The sequence below is a fragment of the Chiloscyllium plagiosum genome, unplaced genomic scaffold, assembly GCF_037043375.1.
Source record: "Chiloscyllium plagiosum isolate Xiang-an unplaced genomic scaffold, Cpla_swu_hap1 HiC_scaffold_3, whole genome shotgun sequence".
NCBI classification, from domain to species: domain Eukaryota; kingdom Metazoa; phylum Chordata; class Chondrichthyes; order Orectolobiformes; family Hemiscylliidae; genus Chiloscyllium; species Chiloscyllium plagiosum.
The window spans coordinates 123256210-123279525 of record NW_028270141.1 but is presented as its reverse complement, the minus strand read 5'-3'; the positions used below and the strand labels follow the sequence as shown (position 1 = coordinate 123279525).

The following is a 23316-nucleotide window of genomic DNA, read 5'->3' as shown; positions in this document are numbered from 1 at the left end:
ATTACATTAGTGTGGAAACAGGCCCTTCGGCCCAACAAGTCCACACCGACCCGCCGAAGCGCAACCCACCCATACCCCTACAGTTACCCCTTACCTAACACTACGGGCAATTTAGCATGGCCAATTCACCTGACCTGCACATCTTTGGACTGTGGGAGGAAACCGGAGCACCCGGAGGAAACCCACACAGACACGGGGAGAATGTGCAAACTCCACGCAGTCAGTCGCCTGAGGCGGGAATTGAACCCGGGTCTCTGGCGCTACAAGGATGTTGCCACGGTTGGAGGATCTGAGCTATAGGGAGAGGCTGAACAGGCTGGGGCTGTTTTCCCTGGAGCGTCGGAGGCGGAGGGGTGACCGCATAGAGGTTTACAAAATTATGATGGACATGGATAGGATAAATAGGCAAAGTCTTTTCCCTGGGGTTGGGGAGTACAGAACTAGAGGGCATAGGTTTAGGGTGAGAGGGGAAAGATATAAAAGAGACCTAAGGGGCAGCTTTTTCACGCAGAGGGTGTTGCGAGTATGGAATGAGCTGCCAGATGATGTGGTGGAGGCTGGTACAATTGCAACATTTAAGAGGCATTTGGATGGGTATATGAATAGGAAGGGTTTGGAGGGATATGGGCTGGGTGCTGGCAGGTGGGACTAGATTGGGTTGGGATATCTGGTCGGCATGGATGGGTTGGACCAAAAGGTCTGTTTCCGTGCTGTACATCTCTATGACTCTGAGTCTGACCCACAGTTAATTCTCCACCTTTGCCAACACAAGTTACAAGTGTCCCCTCTGCCTCCAAACAAATTGTTGGAAAGAAATGTTTCAAGTTCAGACACTTTCCCTCTCGTAACTTGCTGGTCCACAATATGCCACTGAGTAGTAGCTCTTGGGCTCCCTAACAGAGCTTGGGTGCAAGACTGGCTCATTCATCCCTTTAAGCCTACTCCCCAATCTAGAAGGTCACAGCTGCTGGTTTCAACTCCATTGTCCTGTTCTTGTCTCCAAATCTCTCCAGAAACTCTCGACTTCTCTGGTCTATTAAAAACAAATTTATCTCAGCCTTGAACAAATTCACTGGCCCAGCCTCCATTGTGGATGGAGCACTTAAATAAGCATTAGATCTTTGGATACAATATTAAAGAAGAATTATTAGCATTTGTCACAAAAACAAATAGTAATGGAAACCTTAACCTGAATATAGATTGGGTCGGTCAAATTTTCGAAGGTTTGGAGAATGCTTGTGACTATTTCCTGGAATAATACACTATGGAATAAAATAGAGATCAAGTTTTATAAAAAAATCCAGTATTCCACAATTAGCAGAATTAATGAGTATTGCAAGAGATCCACTGGGGAAATAATGACAATAGCACAACTGAATTCCACACTAAGTTTGAAAACAATATTGTCAGCTATGAAGATTAAAAATGAACATTAGTTAGATATGAGGGAAGAGCTGGCTATTGTTGATTGGGTAAACAGACTAAAATATAGATGGCACCAATATAAGAGATGTGGTTTAAATTACTGAAAAAACATCAGGATTTAGGATTGCAAGTGTTTTAGAAGTTAGAAGGCTGTTGATTCTATTTTTTTCATGTTTAATCAAAGTAACCAGAAACATAAAAATAGATTGCAAGAGCTTCTATAAGTATATGAAATAAAGTCACTTTGAAGCAGGCAGGTGACATGATCATGAGGAACTGGGACAGACATGGAACAAATATTTTATGTCTTCTGTTGTGAAAACAGACACAAATCACATACAAGAAACAGAGGGTAACTGGCAGTGTGGGTGCACTAAAAGTGAAGGTCGAACCTTGCAGAAGCAGTGTGCTGCATCATTGTACTAAAAGAGATAGCTACAGAAATGGTGTAACCACAGCTATGACTTTTCACATCTCTAGATTTTGGGATGGTGTCAGCAGCTTGGAAGCTAGCTAGCTATGCCTGGAAGGCAGCAAGAGAAAAGAGAAAACTACAGGGCCATTACATTGACAATCGCTGGGGAGGAAGTAGAAAATGGAGTATTAGGTTGACAGACAGTGAACCACAGAGTGCCGCACGCTTAACTATTAACATTCTATATTAATAACTTAGATACATTACTTTGTTTGATCTATGTTTGCTAATGGTATGAAGCTAGATGCAATTGAAGCTGCAGGGTACAGCAAATTGAGAGACAGGTAAAGTGTCAGGCAACAAGGTGGTTGATGGAGAAATGAAAGACCATTTATTTGAGTTAAATGAAGAGAAAATCATTTTTAATGGCATTAAACACAAAGGTTGATGTATACAAAATCCTGAGGAGAAAGTGAGGACTGCAGATGCTGGAGATCAGAGCTGAAAATGTGTTGCTGGAAAAGCGCAGCAGGTCAGGCAGCATCCAGGGAACAGGAGAATCGACGTTTCGGGCATAAGCCCTTCTTCAGGAATGAGGAAAGTGTGTCCAGCAGGCTAAGATAAAAGGTAGGGAGGAGGGACTTGGGGGAGGGGCGTCGGAAATGCGATTGGTGGAAAGAGGTCAAGGTGAGGGTGATAGGCCGGAGTGGGGTGGGGGCGGAGAGGTCAGGAAGATTATTGCAGGTTAGGAAGGCGGTGCTGAGTTCGATGGATTTGACTGAGACAAGGTGGGGGGAGGGGAAATGAGGAAACTAGTGAAATCTGAGTTCATTTCTTGTGGTTGGAGGATTCCTAGGCGGAAGATGAGGCGCTCTTCCTCCAACTGCTGTGTTGTTGTGGTCTGGTGATGGAGGAGTCCAAAGACCTGGATATCCTTGGTGGAGTGGGAGGTGGAGTTGAAGTGTTGAGCCACAGGGTGGTTGGGTTGGTTGGTCCGGGTGTCCCAGAGGTGTTCTCTGAAATGCTCCGCAAGTAGGCGGCCTGTCTCCCCAATATAGAGGAGGCCACATCAGGTGCAGAGGATGCAATAGATGATGTGTGTGGAGGTGCAGGTGAATCTGTGGCAGATATGGAAGTTTCCTTTGGGGCCTTGGAGGGAGGTGGGGTGTGTGTGGGGTGTGGGCACAAGTCTTGCACCTCCTGCGATTGCAGGGGAAGGTGCCGGGAGTGGAGGTTGGGTTGGTGGGGGGGGTGTGGATCTGATGAGGGAGTCACGGAGGGAGTGGTCTTTACGGAATGCTGATAGGGGAGGGGAGGGAAATATATCCTTGGTGGTGGGGTCCGTTTGAGGTGGCAAAAATGACGGCGGATGATGCGCTGTACATGGAGATTGGTGGGGTGGTCGATGAGGACCAGTGGGGTTCTGTCCTGGTGGTGGTTGGAGGGGCGGGGCTCAAGGGCGGAGGAGCGGGAAGTGGAAGAGATGCAGTGGAGGGCATCGTCGACCACGTCGGGGGGGGAAATTGCGGTCCTTGAAGGAGGAGGCCATCTGGGTTGTACGTTTTTGGAACTGGTCCTCCTGGGAGCAGATGCGGCGGAGACGAAGGAATTGGGAGAATGGGATGGCGTTTTTACAGGGGGCAGGGTGGGAGGAGGTGTGGTCCAGGTAGCTGTGGGAGTCGGTTGGTTTGTAGTAGATGTCTGTGTTGATTCGGTTGCCTGAGATAGAAATAGAAAGGTCGAGGAAGGGGAGGGAGGAATCTGAGACTATCCAGGTGAATTTGAGGTCGGGGTAGTAGGTGTTGGTGAAGTGGATGAACTGTTCAACCTCCTCGTGGGAGCACGAGGCGGCACCGATACAGTCATTGATGTAGCGGAGGAAAAGGTGGGGGGTGGGGCCAGTGTAGTTGCGGAAGATGGACTGTTCCACATATCCTACGAAGAGGCAGGCATAGCTGGGGCCCATGCGGGTGCCCATGGCTACTCCTTTTGTTTGGAGGAAGTGGGAGGATTGGAAAGAGAGGTTGTTCAGGGTGAGAACCAGTTCAGTCAGTCGAAGGAGGGTATCAGTGGAAGGGTACTGGTTGGTACGGCGGGAAAGGAAGAAGCGGAGTGCTTTGAGTCCTTCGTGATGGCGGATGGAGGTGTACAGGGACTGGATGTCCATGGTGAAGATAAGGCGTTGGGGACCAGGGAAGCGAAAATCATGGAGGAGGTGGAGGGCATGGGTGGTGTCCCGAACGTAGGTGGGGAGTTCTTGGACTAAGGGGGACAGGACCGTGTCGAAGTATGCGGAGATGAGTTCGGTGGGGCAGGAGCAGGCGGAGACAATGGGTCGGCCGGGGCAGTCAGGTTTGTGGGTTTTGGGCAGGAGATAGAAGCGGGCGGTGCGGGGTTGTGGGACTATGAGGTTGGAGGCGGTGGATGGGAGATCCCAAGGTGATGAGGTTATGGACGGTCTGGGAGATGATGGTTTGGTGGTGGGGGATGGGGTCATGGTCAAGGGGGCAGTAGGAGGAGGTATCTGCGAGCTGGCGTTTGGCCTCAGCAGTGTAAAGGTCGGTGCGCCAAACTACTACCGCACCTCCCTTGTCTGCTGGTTTGATGGTGAGGTTGGGGTTGCAATGGAGGGAGTGGAGGCCTGCGTGTTCAGAGGGTGAGAGGTTGGAGTGGGTGAGGGGTGGGGGAGTTCAGGTGGCGGTTAATATCGCGGCGGAAGTTTGCTATGAAGAGGTCGAGGGCAGGTAGGAGGCCAGCACGGGGTGTCCAGGTGGATGGGGTGTGTTGGAGGCAGGAGAAGGGGTCGTCAGAGGGTGGGCGAGAGTCTTGGTTGAAGAAGTAGGCACGGAGGTGAAGGCGGCGGAAGAATTGTTCGATGTCACGCCGTGTGTTGAACTCATTAATCCGAGAGCGTAGGGGAATGAAGGTGAGGCCTCTGCTGAGGACTGATCTTTCATCCTCAGAGGGGTAGGTCTGGAGGGATGGTGAAAACACGGCAGGGCTGGGAGCAAGGACCTGGTGTGGGGCTGGAGTGGGGTGTGGGGGCGGGGTTAGGCCTGGGGGCGGGGTTGGGCGTGGTGATGGAGATCGGCGAAGGGGCGGGGTTAGACGTGGTGACGGATATAGGCGTGAGGGTGGGGTTAGACATGCAGTCGGAGATCGGCGAAGGGGCGGGGTTAGGCGTGGTGACGGAGATAGTCATGGGGACGGGGTTAGGCGTGGTGACGGAACTCTGCGGGGTTAGGCGTGGTGACGGAGATCGGCGTGGGGGCGGATACACATGTGGCATTGTGGTCGTTTAGGTTAGTAACGTCACTGGGGGCGCAAGTGGCTGCGACGACCACAGAGACAGAGTTATTCCCCATAGCCGCGGAGGTCGCGAATCTGTCGGCAATTTTCTTCATGGTGATCGCGGAGGCGGTTGTCTGAGCGGCGATCGCGGAGGCTGCGAGGTCGGTGGGGACGGAAGTGACGTCATCGTCCGCGGCTATTGCTGCGGACGATGTAGCGGGCGCATGTGTAATGGCGCCAGACTGATTTCGGAGGCCGATGGAAGATTCTGGAACAGTTGAGGAATCCGGAGTGTGGGGCTAAGTACATGAAAGTTTTTGGTACTTACTGTCTTTAATTCCGTATACAAATTCCTGTACTTGCATAAAGAATGCAGCGTGCCAATATACCAAGCAATGAGGAATTCAAATTACTTGTTGGCTTTTGAAATGGTAATAAGCACAAAATAAGGGAGGCTGCAATGACATCCCAATTAGAGTAAAGTAATATATGTCGCTTTGGTCTCCACATTAAAGGAAGGACATACTTGCATTAGAGATGGAGTAAAGTTTCTGGAACGAGTGGGTTTTTTTTAAAATAGTGAGAGCCGCTTCAACTGGATCTACTTTCTTTGAAGAACAGAAGAACGAAAGGGTATCAGTTGAAATATTTAAGATTATGAAGGAGATGGACAGGGTAAACAGACATTTCTTTGATCTTGATTTCCAGCCAAATGGGACATTTCAGGATGAGGGATTAATCATTTAAGACCGAGATGAGGTATGATTTCTTACTCAAAGGGATGTGAATCTGTGAAACCTTCTGTCCCTGAAGGATGTGGATATGCCAGCATTGAAAATATTTAAAGCAGAGATAGACCTTTGATTTCTCAAGGAACTAAGGGATTAACGAATTGTGGTAATGGGTGGGAAAGTAGATTTGAAGTCAAAGATAAACCATAATCTTACTCAATGGCAGAGTGGACTCAGAGCTCCATGGTTTTCTCTTACACCTATTTAGGTAACAAAATCCTGGGAGACAACGATCACTGAGAAAGTGTCAACTGTCAACTGTTCCCAAACTCTCAAAAATCTCTCTGAACTGCTGACAGTTTAAATATGGTACAGATTTTAAAAATTATATTCGAACCAATAGGCAATTTATTTTGATAGGATGTCAGCATTGCGGGCAAGGCCAGTATATATTGTTCATCCAGAACTCGTCTGGAGAAAGTGGTGAGCTATCTTCTTGAACCAACGCAGCCATATGGTACAAGGGGACACACTGTGCTATTAGGCAGGGCTTTCTAGGATTAGCAGCCAGAAATAGCAATATAACTTCAAAGTGGAATGGGGAAAGATTTGGCTGCACTTTCACATTGGTTGTATTCCATGCATTTGCTGCCCATATCCTTATAATCGAGGACAAGAATTTGGAAAGAGTTGTCCAAAAAACTTTGCCAAGTTGCTACAATTGATCTGGTATAACTTACTTTTATCTAGTGCTAATAGCTACCACTGTGTATTGGCAGGTGGAATACTGAAGATGGTGAACGTTGTATCAAGTATGTGAACTGTTTTATTCTTCAAATATCTTAATTTAGGCTGTACAATTTTTAACCTCTTTCTCCTAGTCACAGGTTTTAGCACTCAATTGTACAGGTCAGCACCTTCAGAAGCAATAAGTGACAATAATATAGAAAAGAATGAACCCGAATGGAGGAAATATGAATGGTGAAGCTTCTCCGATCAATGCCTAGAATGGAACAGAAGCAGGAACTGTTCATGAGGTTGAAACATCAAATTTTGTTTTTCTCTCCGATAGATGCTGCCTAATTAAGGTTTAATAATTAAGGTTTCAATTAATTTCTGATTTGATTGAACATTTCCAGACTTCACAGTATTCTGCTCCAATTTAAGATGACATCTGGAATGCACTACCTAAAAAAGGTGGTGGAATCAGATTCAAGTTTTTTTTAAAACAATAAAAGTCAACCTGTTTGGACATTTTCTCTCTCACAGTAGTAGAACTTAAGTCCCACCGTCTAGCCCAGAAGTAGAGTCATAAAACCATTAGGCAGACAGAATGAGACTGACAACTTAAGAGACTTCAGTAACGAGACTGCTCTTTGAAATTAACGAGGTAAAAACAATGACTGCAGATGCTGGAAACCAGATTCTGGATCAGTGGTGCTGGAAGAGCACAGCAATTCAGGCAGCATCCGAGGACAGGCAAAATTGACGTTTCGGGCAAAAGCCCTTCATCAGGAATAAAGGCAGAGAGCCTGAAGCGTGGAGAGATAAGCTAGAGGAGGGTGGGGGTGGGGATAGAGTAGCATAGAGTACAATAGGTCAGTGGGGGAGGAGATGAAGGTGATAGGTCAGGGAGGAGAGGGTGGAGTGGATAGGTGGAAAAGGAGCTGGGCAGGTCGGACAAGTCCGGACAAGTTAGGGGATCGTGTTGCTGGAGGTTAGAAACTAGGATGAGGTGGGGGAAGGGGAAATGAGGAAGCTGTTGAAGTCCACATTGATGCCCAGGGGTTGAAGTGTTCCGAGGCGGAAGATGAGGCGTTCTTCTTCCATGCGTCTGGTGGTGAGGGAGCGGCGGTGGAGGAGGCCCAGCACCTCCATATCCTCGGCAGAGTGGGAGGGGGAGTTGAAATGTTGAGCCACGGGGCGACTTGGTTGATTGGTGCGGGTGTCTCGGAGATGTTCCCTAAAGCGCTCTGCTAGGAGGCGTCCAGTCTCCCCAATGTAGAGGAGACCGCATCGGGAGCAACGGATACAATAAATGATATTAGTGGATGTGCAGGTAAAACTTTGATGGATGTGGAAGGCTCCTTTAGGGCCTTGGATAGAGGTGAGGGAGGAGGTGTGTGCACAGGTTTTACAGTTCCTGCGGTGGCAGGGGAAAGTGCCAGGATGGGAGGGTGGGTCGTAGGGGGGCATGGACCTGACCAGGTAGTCACGGAGGGAACGGTCTTTGCGGAAGGCGGAAAGGGGTGGGGAGGGAAATATATCTCTGGCGGTGGGGTCTGTTTGGAGGTGGCGGAAATGTCGGCGGATGATTTGGTTTATGCGAAGGTTGGTAGGGTGGAAGGTGAGCACCAGGGGCGTTCTGTCCTTGTTGCGGTTGGAGGGGTTGGGTCTGAGGGCGGAGGTGCGGGATGTGGACGAGATGCGTTGGAGGGCATCTTTAACCACGTGGGAAGGGAAATTGCGGTCTCTAAAGAAGGAGGCCATCTGGTGTGTTCTATGGTGGAACTGCTCCTCCTGGGAGCAGAAACGGCGGAGGCGGAGGAATTGGGAATACGGGATGGCATTTTTGCAAGAGGTAGGGTGGGAAGAGGTGTAATCCAGGTAGCTGTGGGAGTCGGTGGGTTTGTAGAAAATGTCAGTGTCAAGTCGGTCGTTACTAATGGAGATGGAGAGGTCCAGGAAGGGGAGGGAGGTGTCCGAGATGGTCCAGGTAAATTTAAGGTCAGGGTGGAATGTGTTGGTGAAGTTGATGAATTGCTCAACCTCCTCGCGGGAGCACGAGGTGGCGCCAATGCAGTCATCAATGTAGTGGAGGAAGAGGTGGGGAGTGGTGCCGGTGTAATTACGGAAGATCAACTGCTCTACGTAGCCAAAGAGACAGGCATAGCTGGGGCCCATACGTGTGCCCATGGCTACCCCTTTGGTCTGGGGGAAGTGGGAGGATTCAAAGGAGAAATTGTTAAGGGTGAGGACCAGTTCGGCCAAACGAATGAGTGTGTCGGTGGAGGGGTACTGTTGGGAACGTCTGGAGAGGAAAAAACGGAGGGCTTGGAGGCCCTGGTCATGGCGGATGGAGGTGTAGAGGGATTGGATATTCATGGTGAAGATGAGGCGTTGGGGGCCTTCCGTTTCCCCGGCCCCCAACGCCTCATCTTCACCATGGATATCCAATCCCTCTACACCTCCATCTGCCATGACCAGGGCCTCCAAGCCCTCCGTTTTTTTCCTCTCCAGACGTTCCCAACAGAACCCCTCCACCAACACTCATTCGTTTGGCCGAACTGGTCCTCACCCTTAACAATTTCTCCTTTGAATCCTCCCACTTCCTCCAGACCAAAGGGGTAGCCATGGGCACACGTATGGGCCCCAGCTATGCCTGTCTCTTTGTTGGCTACGTAGAGCAGTTGATCTCCCGTAATTACACCGGCACCACTCCCCACCTCTTCCTCCACTACATTGATGACTGCATTGGCGCCACCTCGTGCTCCCGCGAGGAGGTTGAGCAATTCATCAACTTCACCGACACATTCCACCCTGACCTTAAATTTACCTGAACCATCTCTGACACCTCCCTCCCCTTCCTGGACCTCTCCATCTCCATCAGTAACGACCGACTTGACACTGACATTTTCTACAAACCCACCGACTCCCACAGCTACCTGGATTACACCTCTTCCCACCCTACCTCTTGCAAAAATGCCATCCCGTATTCCCAATTCCTCCGCCTCCGCCGTTTCTGCTCCCAGGAGGAGCAGTTCCACCATAGAACACACCAGATGGCCTCCTTCTTTAGAGACCGCAATTTCCCTTCCCACGTGGTTAAAGATGCCCTCCAACGCATCTCGTCCACATCCCGCACCTCCGCCCTCAGACCCAACCCCTCCAACCGCAACAAGGACAGAACGCCCCTGGTGCTCACCTTCCACCCTACCAACCTTCACATAAACCAAATCATCCGCCGACATTTCCGCCACCTCCAAACAGACCCCACCGCCAGGGATATATTTCCCTCCCCACCCCTCTCCGCCTTCCGCAAAGACCGTTCCCTCCGTGACTACCTGGTCAGGTCCACGCCCCCCTACGACCCACCCTCCCATCCTGGCACTTTCCCCTGCCACCGCAGAAACTGTAAAACCTGTGCACACACCTCCTCCCTCACCTCTATCCAAGGCCCTAAAGGAGCCTTCCACATCCATCAAAGTTTTACCTGCACATCCACTAATATCATTTATTGTATCCGTTGCTCCCGATGCGGTCTCCTCTACATTGGGGAGACTGGGCGCCTCCTAGCAGAGCGCTTTAGGGAACATCTCCGAGACACCCGCACCAATCAACCAAGTCGCCCCGTGGCTCAACATTTCAACTCCCCCTCCCACTCTGCCGAGGATATGGAGGTGCTGGGCCTCCTCCACCGCTGCTCCCTCACCACTAGACGCATGGAAGAAGAACGCCTCATCTTCCGCCTCGGAACACTTCAACCCCAGGGCATCAATGTGGACTTCAACAGCTTCCTCATTTCCCCTTCCCCCACCTCATCCTAGTTTCTAACCTCCAGCAACACGATCCCCTGACTTGTCCGGACTTGTCCGACCTGCCCAGCTCCTTTTCCACCTATCCACTCCACCCTCTCCTCCCTGACCTATCACCTTCATCTCCTCCCCCACTGACCTATTGTACTCTATGCTACTCTATCCTCACCCCCACCCTCCTCTAGCTTATCTCTCCACGCTTCAGGCTCTCTGCCTTTATTCCTGATGAAGGGCTTTTTGCCCGAAACGTCGATTTTGCCTGTCCTCGGATGCTGCCTGAATTGCTGTGCTCTTCCAGCACCACTGATCCAGATGCTCTTTGAAATTGCCATGCAGTATCATTCTACAATCACATTTTCACTCATCATTTACATTACTTAATTTCTCATTGAATCACAATTAAACTAGTAGAATTAGGAATACTAGCTTAAAAGATAGTGAATTCTATGTAATCTTTATGTCTTGTGTCCGTGCTCTGCTCTATTGTCTGCCTGAAACTTTAAGGAAGCTGCAGGTATGTGCATTAAACCTGAAAAGGTCATTTGCCTGCCTCATTCCTTAGTTCAGACCACAAGGTGCTCTGGGATATTGCAGTGCAGCACAATACATGACAAAGTTGTTTGAACGCAGTGGTTGAAGACAGCACATTAGGTAGAAAAAGAATTAGAAGAGCAAATTCCCAATATTTTAATGCTGTTTCCTGCATAAGGTCAGGCCATTGTCAAGTATGAACAAATTGGGAAAAGTGGACAGTTTTAGATATATTTACTGCATCAGTTTTCATTTTTTGATAGAATGTATTTGCAGGCAAACTGGGTTGCACAGGGTCACTTTGGTTAGCCTCAAGTTTGCACGCAGACCTCACCGCAATTTTATTGCCTCTTTAAATATGTTAACCATAATTTCCCACAAGAGTTTGGCTGAAGTCTGTCTAATGCAGTGTACAGTTGTAAAAAGGTTTCCCTACTTTCATATTCCAACAACTTGCAATAACAGCAAACTTCCCATTTGCCTTTCTAACCTTTTATGAGTACAATGACACCCAGATCTCTCAGTATCACAGCATTCTGCAGTCTCCATTTAAATTATGCTTATGTATTATTCCTGACAAAGGGAACAACTTGTAATTTCTCACACAAAATGGCAAAAAAATTGCATACTCAATTAAGATATCTACACCCCTTTTTATATCCTGGCTTTTTCAAAGCTTATTTTATTTTTATGATTTTGACAACAATGCAATCAGTCCTTCACCCAGATCGCAAATATTGTAGTTGAGGTCTAATCCTTACGGCACTTCACAAGCTACTTTCTGCCCCAGCATTTATACATGCTGAAAACATTACAACAAGCAACTTTAATGTATATAGAAAAAGAAGAGTATCTGAAGTGAGTGTTGATCCTTGGAAGGTGAAACTGGGGAATTAATGGTGGGGAAACAAGGCAATACTGGAGATGGAGCATGTTTTAAAAAAAAACTACCCTCACTGCAAAAGGCACAAAAAATTGCAAGAACAGTAGACACAATTTACTTCATTATTAGCTTAGAGATGATTCAGTAGGTTAATCCCCAGTATGAAAGAATTGTCTTATGAGCAAAGTTTAAAACAAATACTCATTGGAATTTAGAATGAGAGGTGATCTCATTGAAATACATAGTATTTAAATGGCTTCGCAGGATAAATGCTGAAAATGTTTCCCCTTAAAGGAGAGTCCAGTGCCAGAGAACATCCTCTCAGAATTAAGAGGCACCAATTTAAGACTGAGATCACGGGTAATATTTCTGAGGCTTATGAGTCTTTGGAACACACTGCCAGAGAGCTGTGCGTGCACAGTCCTTATGTATACTTGAGGCCAAGATGGATAGATTGCTGATCAGTAAGGGAATCAGGTGTTTCAGGGAAAGGATAGGAAAGTACCTGCTTCCAGGTAATTCAAGGGCTGTCATGTCTTATAAAATCGTTCTGCTTTATGGTGCAACATGTTTGAGAGGAAAGCCAAAGGGCTGTGTTCCACAATTAGCATACCCCACCCCAACAGGCCCAGAGAGTTCTCAGACACCCAGCTCATCTGAATGCTCTTCCTCGTAAAGCGAGAACATTAAATAGCTTTTTCCCACGTGCATCTAAAGGAGATAAATTTGGCAAGCCCCCGAGAAGAGAGACAGTGTCTACCTTAACGTTGGTCTCCAGGACCCTCTATTACTTCCAACTCTTGCTCCCAGATCTCACATAGTCGCTCAATATCGTTCAAGGCACCGCACCCCAGTAAGTGGTAGACAGTACTAACCAAGTATGTGCTTGTGGCATGAAGCATTCTCTTCTGTCAGACCCAAAAGGGTTGGTAAAAAAGCATAGTCTTTTTGTTTGGATAAAGCCCCTAAACTGAAAGGAAGGAAAGAGGTCTCTGCTGGGCGAACCATACTTGCAGCTCATTTGGTCGAAGGACCAAGTCTCCCAAACAGGAACCCCAAGCTGCCCAAAGTTTGAATCTCTGGTCCATCATCCCTGGCTGAAATCTGGGCGCACCAACTATAGGGTAAGAAAGGAGGTTTCAGATTATCTGCCCTTGCTCTGTCACATTGCTCTCCACGCTTTGACTGAAATAATAACGATTGGATTCAGACAGTAATCCATAACTGCCCTCATCTTACCCATAAACAATAAGGGGGCACTTTGCCTGGGAGGCCTCAATATTCAACTATATGGATCTCGGGTCCTCAAAAGCCCAGTCACCCACAAAGGACAGAAGGGAACTTCATTGATATCTTAATATCTGGAAAGGCTACTCCCCAAACCCTTTGGGTAGCTGCAATTTGGCAAGCTTAATGAGGAGCTGCCTGTTATGCCAAATAAAAGAACTAAGCCAACCAATGAGTCTCCACAATGTTTGCTTGGGAAACACAGGGGGCATTCACATGGGATACACCAAACAAGGAAGGACATTAATTTTGATAAGGGCTATTCGACCTAACCAGGATATTGGAATGTTCTCCTATCTTTGAAGATCTTCTCTAATCTTGTCAAGTGAGCAAACTTAGCCTTAAATAAACGATCAAAGGTGGGACTAACAAAAATACCTAAGTAAAGAAAGCCCCCTGAAACCATTTAAAGGGGAATCGTAATTCACCTTCAATATCAGGTATTCCCTTAAGACCTCAGGGTATTAATCCTATCCCCTGAAAAAGAGCCAAATAAAATAACACATTGTATTAAAAGGGGTGCAGAAACTGCCAGGTTCGATGATAACAGAAGAAATCATTTGCATATAATGCGATCTTATGTGCCCTTGATCTCACTTCCAATACAGCTATGTTGGGGTCCAGTCATTTTTAAAAGATTCATAGACCCCTCAAGTTCAATGAATTTTGATTTCTCAGATCACATCTTCTCTCCCACCTATTGGAAACATTGGATAAATGACAGTGAAAGCTAGCTGGATGGTACAAAAATGCATAGCCTATTTGCTCATTATGTGAACAGATATGGAACATTCTCAAGAACGATGTCCTTGGTAAGCTGCACAGCTGCTCATAAGATTTGCATATGATGGGCTTGTAAGTGCAATGACCTCTAGTTTGGTAACGCGCTGTTGAGCATGGAACTTGGAGGCCCATGCAACTGTAGGGAGCAGAGGGAACACCCTCAGCTTCTTGCAGCTTTCTGTTCCCTGGATATTTTTCTAATAAACCACTCAGGAATTTTTCCATAGCCATTAACAACACCTTTTCACTTTCACTGAACCTGCATGCATTGCTTAACCTTCTGAACAGTTCTAACTTTGAGGGGGATCAGCGTCCTGTTGCTAGGGTGTGATAGTTATTCCTTCTACCCTTGTTTCTAATGCATCGTCAACTGCTTGCCTCAAGCTCTATGCCAACGTTGAACTTATTAAAAATGCATGTATCACTGTACTTCAGACTGCTCATCACCAAACTCCAAACAAATCTAAAACTAAACTGAACCTACCTTTTGCAGCATACAGAATATAGAAATACAAATCAATAGCATATCAACATATGGTTCCTCCATTTTAGAACCCAGGATCTAAATAACATCATGCATCTTCAACATTATAACCACCATGCAATAAGCTCTGCCTAAAAGATATGATATCAGCCAGGAGTCTAATTGACTCAACCATCGTGAACACATTTGAAATTAGACTTAAGTATACTACTTTATGCAGTATCAAATTGAACAAGCAGACTTCACATGCTGAAGCAATACAGCTGTCAACTCATTTTACTGAAAGAAATAGCCAGAGCTGACTTAAAACAAAGTTCACATCTTGAATGCTCAAAGAGAAGGGTTAAAAACAAAGGGGTCAATCAAGACGACTTCTCAGATAAGGTACATCTGCTGAGAATTTTTATAACCCAGTTCTTACTCAGCTACGGCAGATAAAATAGAATTTGAGTTTGAATTGAAGGCTGAAAAATCCATGGAACACGTGCAGCTAAAATGACCAACATGATTCAAGCTAAAGAATAAGTGCTCCAGAGTCCCTAGAAATTATGTCTCTAAGTTACTTTCCCGCATTTCATTTTATTCAATCCTAAAACCACAATCTAAAATTGCAATTATTGATATGATCACAGCTTAATTTTCAGAATGAATCAAATTACAAACAATTATTAAGGATCGATAAACAATTATTATAGGTAGAATAAATAATCATGTGGAAAAGATGGGAGTTTAATGGGTGATTGGAAAGTCAGCTCAAAATTCTAAAGAGGAAGCCATGTTTAACTAACTAGGAGGTTTTTTGAAGTTGTTAGAAAGGCTCGATGAGGGTAACACTGTTAAAGAAAGCAATACATGATTTCTGTTTGATACAGTGCCTAACAGACTCTAGGAATGTTACAGGTCACGGTATGAAAGGGACAGTAACAACATGGATACAAAATTGGCTAGATAACAGGAAACAGCGGTGGTCAATGGATATTTTACAGTCAAGTGAAGGTTCTCCCCAGGGTTGAGATTTGGGATCCTTGCTTCTCCTGATATATATGAATGATTTGGAGCTTGGTGTGCAACGGACAATTTCACAGTTGCAGATGACATGGAGCTTGTAAGAATTGTAAACTGTGGAAAAGGATAGTGCGGAATTCGAAACACACAATGACCAAGTGGAGGAGTATGTGGGTAGATGACAAAGAATTGTGAGATAATGTACTTTGGTTGGAAGAATATCAAACTAAAACAAAACAGGGGATATAATTGTAAAGGGGGTGCAGGAACGGAGGGACGTGGGTGTATCTGTGCACAAATCATTGAAGGTGGTAGGAAGGGGGAGACAGCAGTTAAAGCACAGTGCTCTCGACCTTATTACAAGAAGCAAAGCACAGGAACTGGGGGTGATGTGGAACTTGTACACGACATTTGCTAGATGTCATCTCGAGTTTCTTTATACACTTGTGGGCCCATTATAGGAAAGATGTGAAGGCATTGGAGACTACGCAGAACAATTTACAAGAATGGGTCAAGGTATGAGAAACTTCAGTTTTGCAAATAGACTGAATATGTTGGGACTGTTCTCCTCTCGTAAGGGAGAGAGGGGATTTGATCGAAGCTTTCAAAATCATGTCTGGGCTGAATAGAGTAGATTGGAACCAGTTTCTTGCTCAAAAGGGGAAAAAATCCAAAAGTGATGTCCAAACGTGGATGACGTGAGAAAATACATTTTCAAACAGCAAGTAGTCAGGGCCTGGAATGTACTGACTGGAAAATGGAGGCAGGTTCAGTTGTGGCAAGCAAGTGGGCATCAGAAGAGGTGAACAGGTTGAGGGGTGGCAGATGGAGTTTAATTTGGATAAACGTGAGATATTGCATTTTGGTGAAACAAACAAGGGCAGGACTTCCACAATTAATAGTAGGGCTCTGGGTAATGTTATAGGACAGAGAACCAAGGGTTAAGATACATAATCCTTTGAAACTTGTTTCACAGATAGGCAGGCTGCATTCAGCACACTTGCCTGCATTGTTCAGACCTTTGAGTATGGGGTTGGGATGCCGTGCTGAGGTTGTATAGGATGGTTGTGAAGTCTGTTCAGGTTGCCATTATAGGAAGATCATTAAATTTGAGAGGACTCAAAAGATTTACCAGGATGTTGCCAGGAATAGAAGGCTTATGCATAAAGACTGATTGGGGCAACTTTCCACTGGAGCATATCAAGTTAAGGGGTGATCTTATAGAGGTTTAGAAAATCATGAGGGGCATAGGCAATATGAATAGCAAAGCTCTTGTCCCCAAGGTGGGGAAGTTCAAAACCGGGAGCATATTTTTAAATGTGAGAGGAGAATGATTTAAAAAGGATGAGGTGCATTTTTAAAAAAATAAAAACAGTGGTTCATAATCGGAATGAACTGCTAGAGGAAGTGGTGGATGCAGGTATAGTTACATTTAAAAGACATTTGGATAAGTACATGATTAGGAAGTGTTTGGAGGGATATGGGCCAAGTGCAGGCAAGTGGGATTAGTTTGGCTTGAGAATATGGTTGGCATGGACTAACTAGACCAAAGAGCCTGTTTCCATGTTGTAAGACTATGAAGTGGTGTTCATGGATATGGGAGAAAAGACATGAATTTGGCACTAGGTAATAGAGCCAGCTGACCAAATGGTTTCCTTATGCACCCTAACAATTCTGAGCTCTTGTGAAATGCACTCAAACTGTTATTTTCTCTTGGACTATTTTAACTATCCCAACAGTAACTCAGTCTCATAAAAAAACCCTTATCTCTGATCGGTAGCATAACCAATTGAGCTAAAATTTCGAAACAGATACAATTATCATAGTTAAGCATTGAAACCAGAGGTTTACAGCTCTTGATGCTTTTCCTCATTCTAAACATTGTTCTTGCAACAAGCAGCTGTTAGGAATCTAACCCATATCTTGCTCAATTCTAACTAGGTTCATAAAAAATACAAAACATTCATATACCTGAGTATATAGGCTTCCTGCCTGTCTGTCTTTGTCACACTTATGATCAAACAATGCACATTTTCCAATAGCTTGTCCCACTCAAACCTACAAATAAAAAGGAAAAACTGTCATTAGTCTTGCAAAGACTCCAAAAGTGACAACTTATCTCAAAATTTAATCTTTGCACAACAATCATCTTTTTAAAAAATATAGCAACATATTGAAGTAGATTGACAAAGCACCTTTCATTCTTAAGATAACAGCAAAAGCTCTGGGACCAGACAACATTCAAACATTAGTACTGAAAACCTGTGCTCCAAAACTAGCTGCGTTCCTCATCAAGCTGTTCCAGTAGAGCCACATCTGTGGCATTTACTTGGCAAAGTAGAAAATTGCCCAAATATGTTCTGTACATAGAAAACAGTACAAATACAACCCAATCAATTATTGTTTCATCAGTTTATTTTCAATCAGTCAAGTGCCGTATGAAGTCAGTGCGATCAAACAGTAATTGATTTGCAATAATCTGTTCGCAACTCCTGATCTCATCACAGCCTTGGACTGAACAAGGACAAGAGCTGAGCTCCAGAGGTGAGGTGACAGTGACAGCACTTGACATCAGGGCAGCATTTGACAGAGTGTGATGTAAGGAGGTCTAGCAAAACTGGAGTCATAAGGCAATCAACAAAAAATCTAGATCGAAGGAAGAAGATACTTGCAATGAAGGTAGGACTGCAAAGGGATCAATCAAACGAGGCCGAGTTAAACAAGTTGCTCTCCATTGACAGGAGGAGGAAACTGGGTCCATTATCTCTGGAATTTAGAGTAAGAGGTGAAGTCATTGAGACAGACAAAAACCTGAAGGAGTCTGACAAAGTAGGCAGATGTTTCCCCTGGCTGAGGAATCTAGAATACAGGAGTACAGCATAAGGATAAGGGACTAATCGTTTCAGACTAAGAAGGAAAAATACATTTACTCAAAAGGGATAAATGTTTTTCTAATTCTCTACCTGAGAGATTGTGAATGCCCCAGAGTGTGTCTTCAAGGTTGACCTACTGATTTTTGATCTCCGAGTTGAAGATGGGAGGGTGGAAAAGTGGAGTAGAAGCACATGACTTCACTGAATGGGTCAGGTGTTTTTTTTGGGCACAGGGTTCAGGGAATAGACCTAGGATATATAACCTGCCAAAGGTCAGTGAGACATTTAGAAACAATAAAAAGGACTAAAATAATTAGTGCTTCTGGCTAACTAATGAAAACTAGCACCAATTTTTATTCAATTCGTTAATGGATATAATTGGTGAGGATAGTATGGCTGATGCATATTTGGACAGTCAAAAAGCATTTCCCGAAGTGTGCAATATATTACATAGATGGTCACAACTATATTTGGTGGCAAAATAGGTTTAAAAAGAACAAAACTTCAGGGAGGTCCCAGAGAAATTCAGATTGCCATCAGAAAAAAAAAGAATTCAGTTGTGTGGACAGGCCAGACAATTTGGGGAGATCTAGAAAACCTCATCATTCCACACTTTGATGCCAAGTCCCCAGTTTTTTTTTTAAAAAACTCTCAACCTTGCTCACACGCTCATGCATGTCCTCGGTCTGCTGCAGTGTTCAATGAAACTCAATGCAAGTAGAACATTATCTAATCTTATTGAGCACTTTACTGTATTCTGGACTCAATATTGATTTTAATCAGTTTTTTTGCCATGTGATGGCCTGAAACTTGTTTTTCATGAGCTGCTTATTCTAATATTCATATTCACTCTGGATAAATGTTTTGTTTATTACAACCAATACCATTCTCTTTGCCTTTTATTCCATGACATTTCCGACATTCAATCTTATTCGCTTTCTATCACATCCCAGGACTTCCCTTTTTTTGATCGCCTGGATCAACAGATCCTAAATTGATCAGAACGAGCTAGGTCCCAATTGTTTGCACAAGCCTCATGTCACGATTTGAGTGCTTAGAACTAAGGCTGACTTCAGTACTGAAGGAACATTTCACCATCAGAGATGGAGAGAGGTGAGAGAGGGCTACGGTGAAGCTCAGATAAGTTTCTTTTCCTCTTTTTAAAATGAGCAGTGGGGATGGAAGCTAGAGCAGTTGCATGCTCGTCTTGTAGGATATAAAAGGTCAGGGTCACTACCAGCGTCCTTGCTGACTTTACCTGCAAGTGCTGCCAGCTTTAGCTCCGCACAGACTGCATTAGGGAGCTGAATGAACTCTGGACCATTTGGAAGGCTGAGGGGTTGATAGAGGAGACACTGGAAGGTAATCATACCTCGGTTACAAGATGAAAGTAGCTGGGTGACCATCAGGAGAGGGAAAGGGAGTAGGGAGTAGGCAGTCGTGTAGGGGTCCCCTGTGCCTGCACCCCTCAATAACAAAAACTGTTTTGGATATTTTTGGGGGAAGGCGGGAGAATAACCTACCAGGGGAAAGCCAGAGCAGCCAGGGCTCTGGCATTGAGTCTAGCCCTGTGGTTCAGGGGAACAGACAGGAGACTCTGTGGACAAGAATGAGACTCCCCGCTGGTATGATGCCTCCTGGCTGCCAGCATTAGGGATGTCTTGGATCGAGTCTACTGCATTCTTAAAGGGGAGGGTAGGCAGCCAGAAGTTGTGGTACACGTTGGTATCAATGACAAAGCTAAGAAAAGGGATGTGGTCATAAAAAGTAAATTTTGAGAGTTAGGAAGGAAGCTAAAAAGAAGGTCCTCAAGGGTCTCTGGGTTGCTGCCTGCGCCACATGCTAGTGAGGGCAGAATAAGAAGATGTGGCAGACAAACCAGTGGCTGAAGAGTTGGTGCAGGGTTCCAGATTTGTGGATCACTGGGTTCTCTTCTGGGAAAGGTAGGACCACAAAATGGACAAGTTACAACTGAACTCCAGGGGGACCAATATCCTTGCGGACAGACTTGCTATAGCTGTTAGGGAAGCTTTAAACTGGGTGGGAACCAGAGTGTCAGGTCAGAAGATGCCAGTAGTTGGCATAAAGGTAGATGCAAGAAGCAGAGTGTGAGATGAAGGGTAGCCTAAATGGCAAGTGGATGGGAGTACAGACAGAAAGGCAGGAGGAAGCAATGCAGAGACCAGAACAAAAGTTAGAAAAAAGTAAAATTGGATGCCAGAATCATATGCGAAGACAGGGAGATTGCTAAATGCTAAAGGGACAATGAGCATAAGGGCACTTTATTCCAATGCCTGAAGTATTCAAAAGAAAGTCGATGAACTTATTGTGTAAATCAGTACAAATGGGTATGATTTAGCTGTCATTACAAAAATGTGGTTGCAGGGTGGTTATGACTGAATTAAATATCCAAGGATATCAGATAATTAGGAAGGATAAGAGGGTAAGGGACATGGGGTCACGCTTTTACGTAACGATGAGATTATGGCTATCGAGAGACACAATATAGGATCTAAGGAGCAAAATGTTGAATCCATTTGGGTGGAGATCAGGAATAATGAGGGGAAGAAGTCATTGGTAGGAGTGTCTATAGGCCACCCAACAATAGTGCTACAGTGGCACAGGCGATCAAGAAACTTCTGATGCACGTAAGAATGAAATGGCAGTAGTTATGGGGGGGCTTTAACATGCATATTGATTGGCTGAATCAAGTCAGTAGAGGCAGTCTTGAACAGGGGCTCACAGAAATCATCTGTGATAAATTTCTTGAATAGCATGTCACTGAACCCACAAGGGAGCATGCAATCTTAGATCTGGTCCTGTGTATGAGACATGTAAAATTAACAATTACGTAGTTAGGGATCCTCTCAGAGTGATCACAGTATGATCGAATTTTGGATACAAATGGAGGATGAAAAAGTATAATCAAAAACCAAGGTGTTATGCTTAAACAAGGGAGACTGTAATAGGATTAGGAAGGAGTTGGCTAAATTAGACTGGGAACACAAGTTATATGGTGGAACAGTAGAAGCCTTTCAAAGAGATTTTTCCCAGAGCTCAAGGCAAATATATTCTAGTGAAAACCAAGAATAGCAAGGGTAGGAAGAGCCAGCCTTGGATAAAGAAAGGAAAGATATATTATGAAAGCAAACTAGCACAGAATATAAAATCAGGGAGGAAAAGTTTTTATAAATACATGCATATAAAATGGAAAAGTGGGGCTAAAGTGGACTAAAGTCTCTTGCAGGATGCGAAAGAGAAATTAACACTGGGTAATGCTGAAACGATCAAGGCCTTGAATAACTATTTGTCTCAGTCTTCACAGTGGAAGATATGTCTTATCATGCCAAGGAATGAGGTTAAGGATACATTGGGAGGTGAGGACCTCAATTCAATTGTTATCACTAAAGGGTAGGGTTGAGCAAACCTGAGGGTCTAAAGGTAAATAAGTCCCCTGGTCCTGACTGAATACATCCCTGGATGCTGAACGAAATGACAGAAGTTTAGAAGATGTGTTAGTGATAATTTATCAAAATTCATTGGATTCTGGGCAGGTCCTGGTGGACCTGAAGACAGCAAATGTCACACCGCTGTTTAAAAAAGGGTGTTGGCATCTGCAGTTGGGAAAATGCTGGAGACTATCAAGAAAGAAGAAATAGTGAAACATCTGGACGGAAAGGTTCCTATCAGGTGGATGCAGCTTGGATTCAAGAAGGGAAGGTCGTGTTTGACAAACACATTGGAGTTTTGAGGATTTAACAAGCACAGTGATCGGGGGGGAAAGGGGGGGGTGGGGGGTGTTTAAAGAGAACCAGTGGATGCTGTATACTTGGATTTCCAGAAGGCATTCAATAAAGTGCCACACCTTGGATTCATCCATTAGAATGCATGGAGTTGTGTGGAATGTACTAGCATGGATAGAGGACTGGTTAACCAACAGAAAGCAGCGAGTCAGGATAAATGGTTGTTTCTCAGGATGGAGATCAGTGGTGAGCTGTCAGGGGTGGGTGTTGAGGATAGATATAAAGAATTTGGAAGAGGAGATGGTAACGTATCCAGGTTTGCTGATGACAATAAATTGAGTGGAAAGGCAAACTGTGCAGAGGATTGAGGGTCTGCTAAGATTTAGATTGGTTGAGTGGGCAACGGTCTGACAGATGGAGTACAATGTTGGGTTATCCACTTTGTAAGTTAAAAAGTGTTGGTCAATAGACAATAGGTGCAGGCGTAGGCCATTCTGCCCTTCCAGCCTGCACCACCATTCAATATGATCATGGCTGATCATCCTTAATCAGTATCCTGTTCCTGCCTTATCTCCATAACCCTTGATTCCACTATCCTTGAGAGCTCTATCCAACTCTTTCTTAAATGAATCCGAAATGGAGGGGTGGAGGAGTGTGGAAGGATGAGAGAATGCAGGCTGCAGCCCTATGAAGCAGGGGGAGGGCTTGCAGTTGGCCTGTGTGGGGATGTGGGAGACTACAGGAGCCTGGTGGGCAAGGGCTGGCTGAAAGGCAGCTGGAGGGACGGAGGGAGGGAGGGAAGCACGCACGGAGGAGGAAGAGCAAAGAGAAAAGAGAAAAAAAAGCCAAAGGGGATAAAGAGAAAGAGCAAGAAAGAAAATGTGGCTGGCCAGCACGCCTTGAAGTAGGGAGAAAAGGCAGGGGCCAGCGCCTACGGCCATACTAGTCTGAAAACGTCTGATCTCGGAAGCTATGCAGACTCAGGCCTGATTAGTACTTGGATGGGAGACTGCCTGGGAATACCAGGTGCAGTAGGCTTTTTCCGCCAGCAGTGGCTGCTCAAGTCACCCCTCTGCACTTGTCTTGTGCCAGGCAATGGAGCGGCAGGTTATTTTTGCTGCTGCTGCTGTGCCTGGCATCAGTCTCCTGCAGGCACGAGACACGGAGGGGAGGAGAGCGGAGCGCTGCCAAAATCAGCAAGAAAGGCGGAAAGAAAGGGATTGGGGCTGCACGCTGTCTGCGGGTGGCAGTCAGGAAAGGCGGACAATAGACAATAGGTGCAGGAGTTGGCCATTCTGCCCTTCAAGCCTGCACCACCATTCAATATGAT

At 45.5% G+C, this 23316-nt stretch overlaps 1 protein-coding gene and 1 pseudogene across 2 annotated transcripts in view; one reads left to right on the top strand and one right to left on the bottom strand.

The window, feature by feature from the left end:
* The window catches only part of LOC148150890 (S-adenosylmethionine decarboxylase proenzyme-like), a 32477-nt gene extending 14284 nt beyond the window's left edge, over window positions 1-18193 (bottom strand). Inside the window, exons 1-2 of one of the 2 annotated variants that reach the window (XM_087983128.1) lie at window positions 18043-18193; window positions 17342-17428 (exon numbers count right to left, since the gene is read on the bottom strand). In XM_087983128.1, coding sequence (XP_087839254.1) covers window positions 17342-17428; window positions 18043-18131 — 176 coding nt within the window. In that variant the 5' untranslated portion in view covers window positions 18132-18193. Of the gene's footprint in view, window positions 1-1189; window positions 1263-17341; window positions 17429-18042 lie in introns of those variants that run through there. The other variant, XM_087983132.1, reaches the window with a different exon arrangement.
* Window positions 18194-22915: 4722 nt separating this feature from the next.
* On the top strand, window positions 22916-23024 carry LOC148150889 (5S ribosomal RNA; annotated as a pseudogene).
* The last annotated feature ends 292 nt before the right edge of the window (window positions 23025-23316 follow it).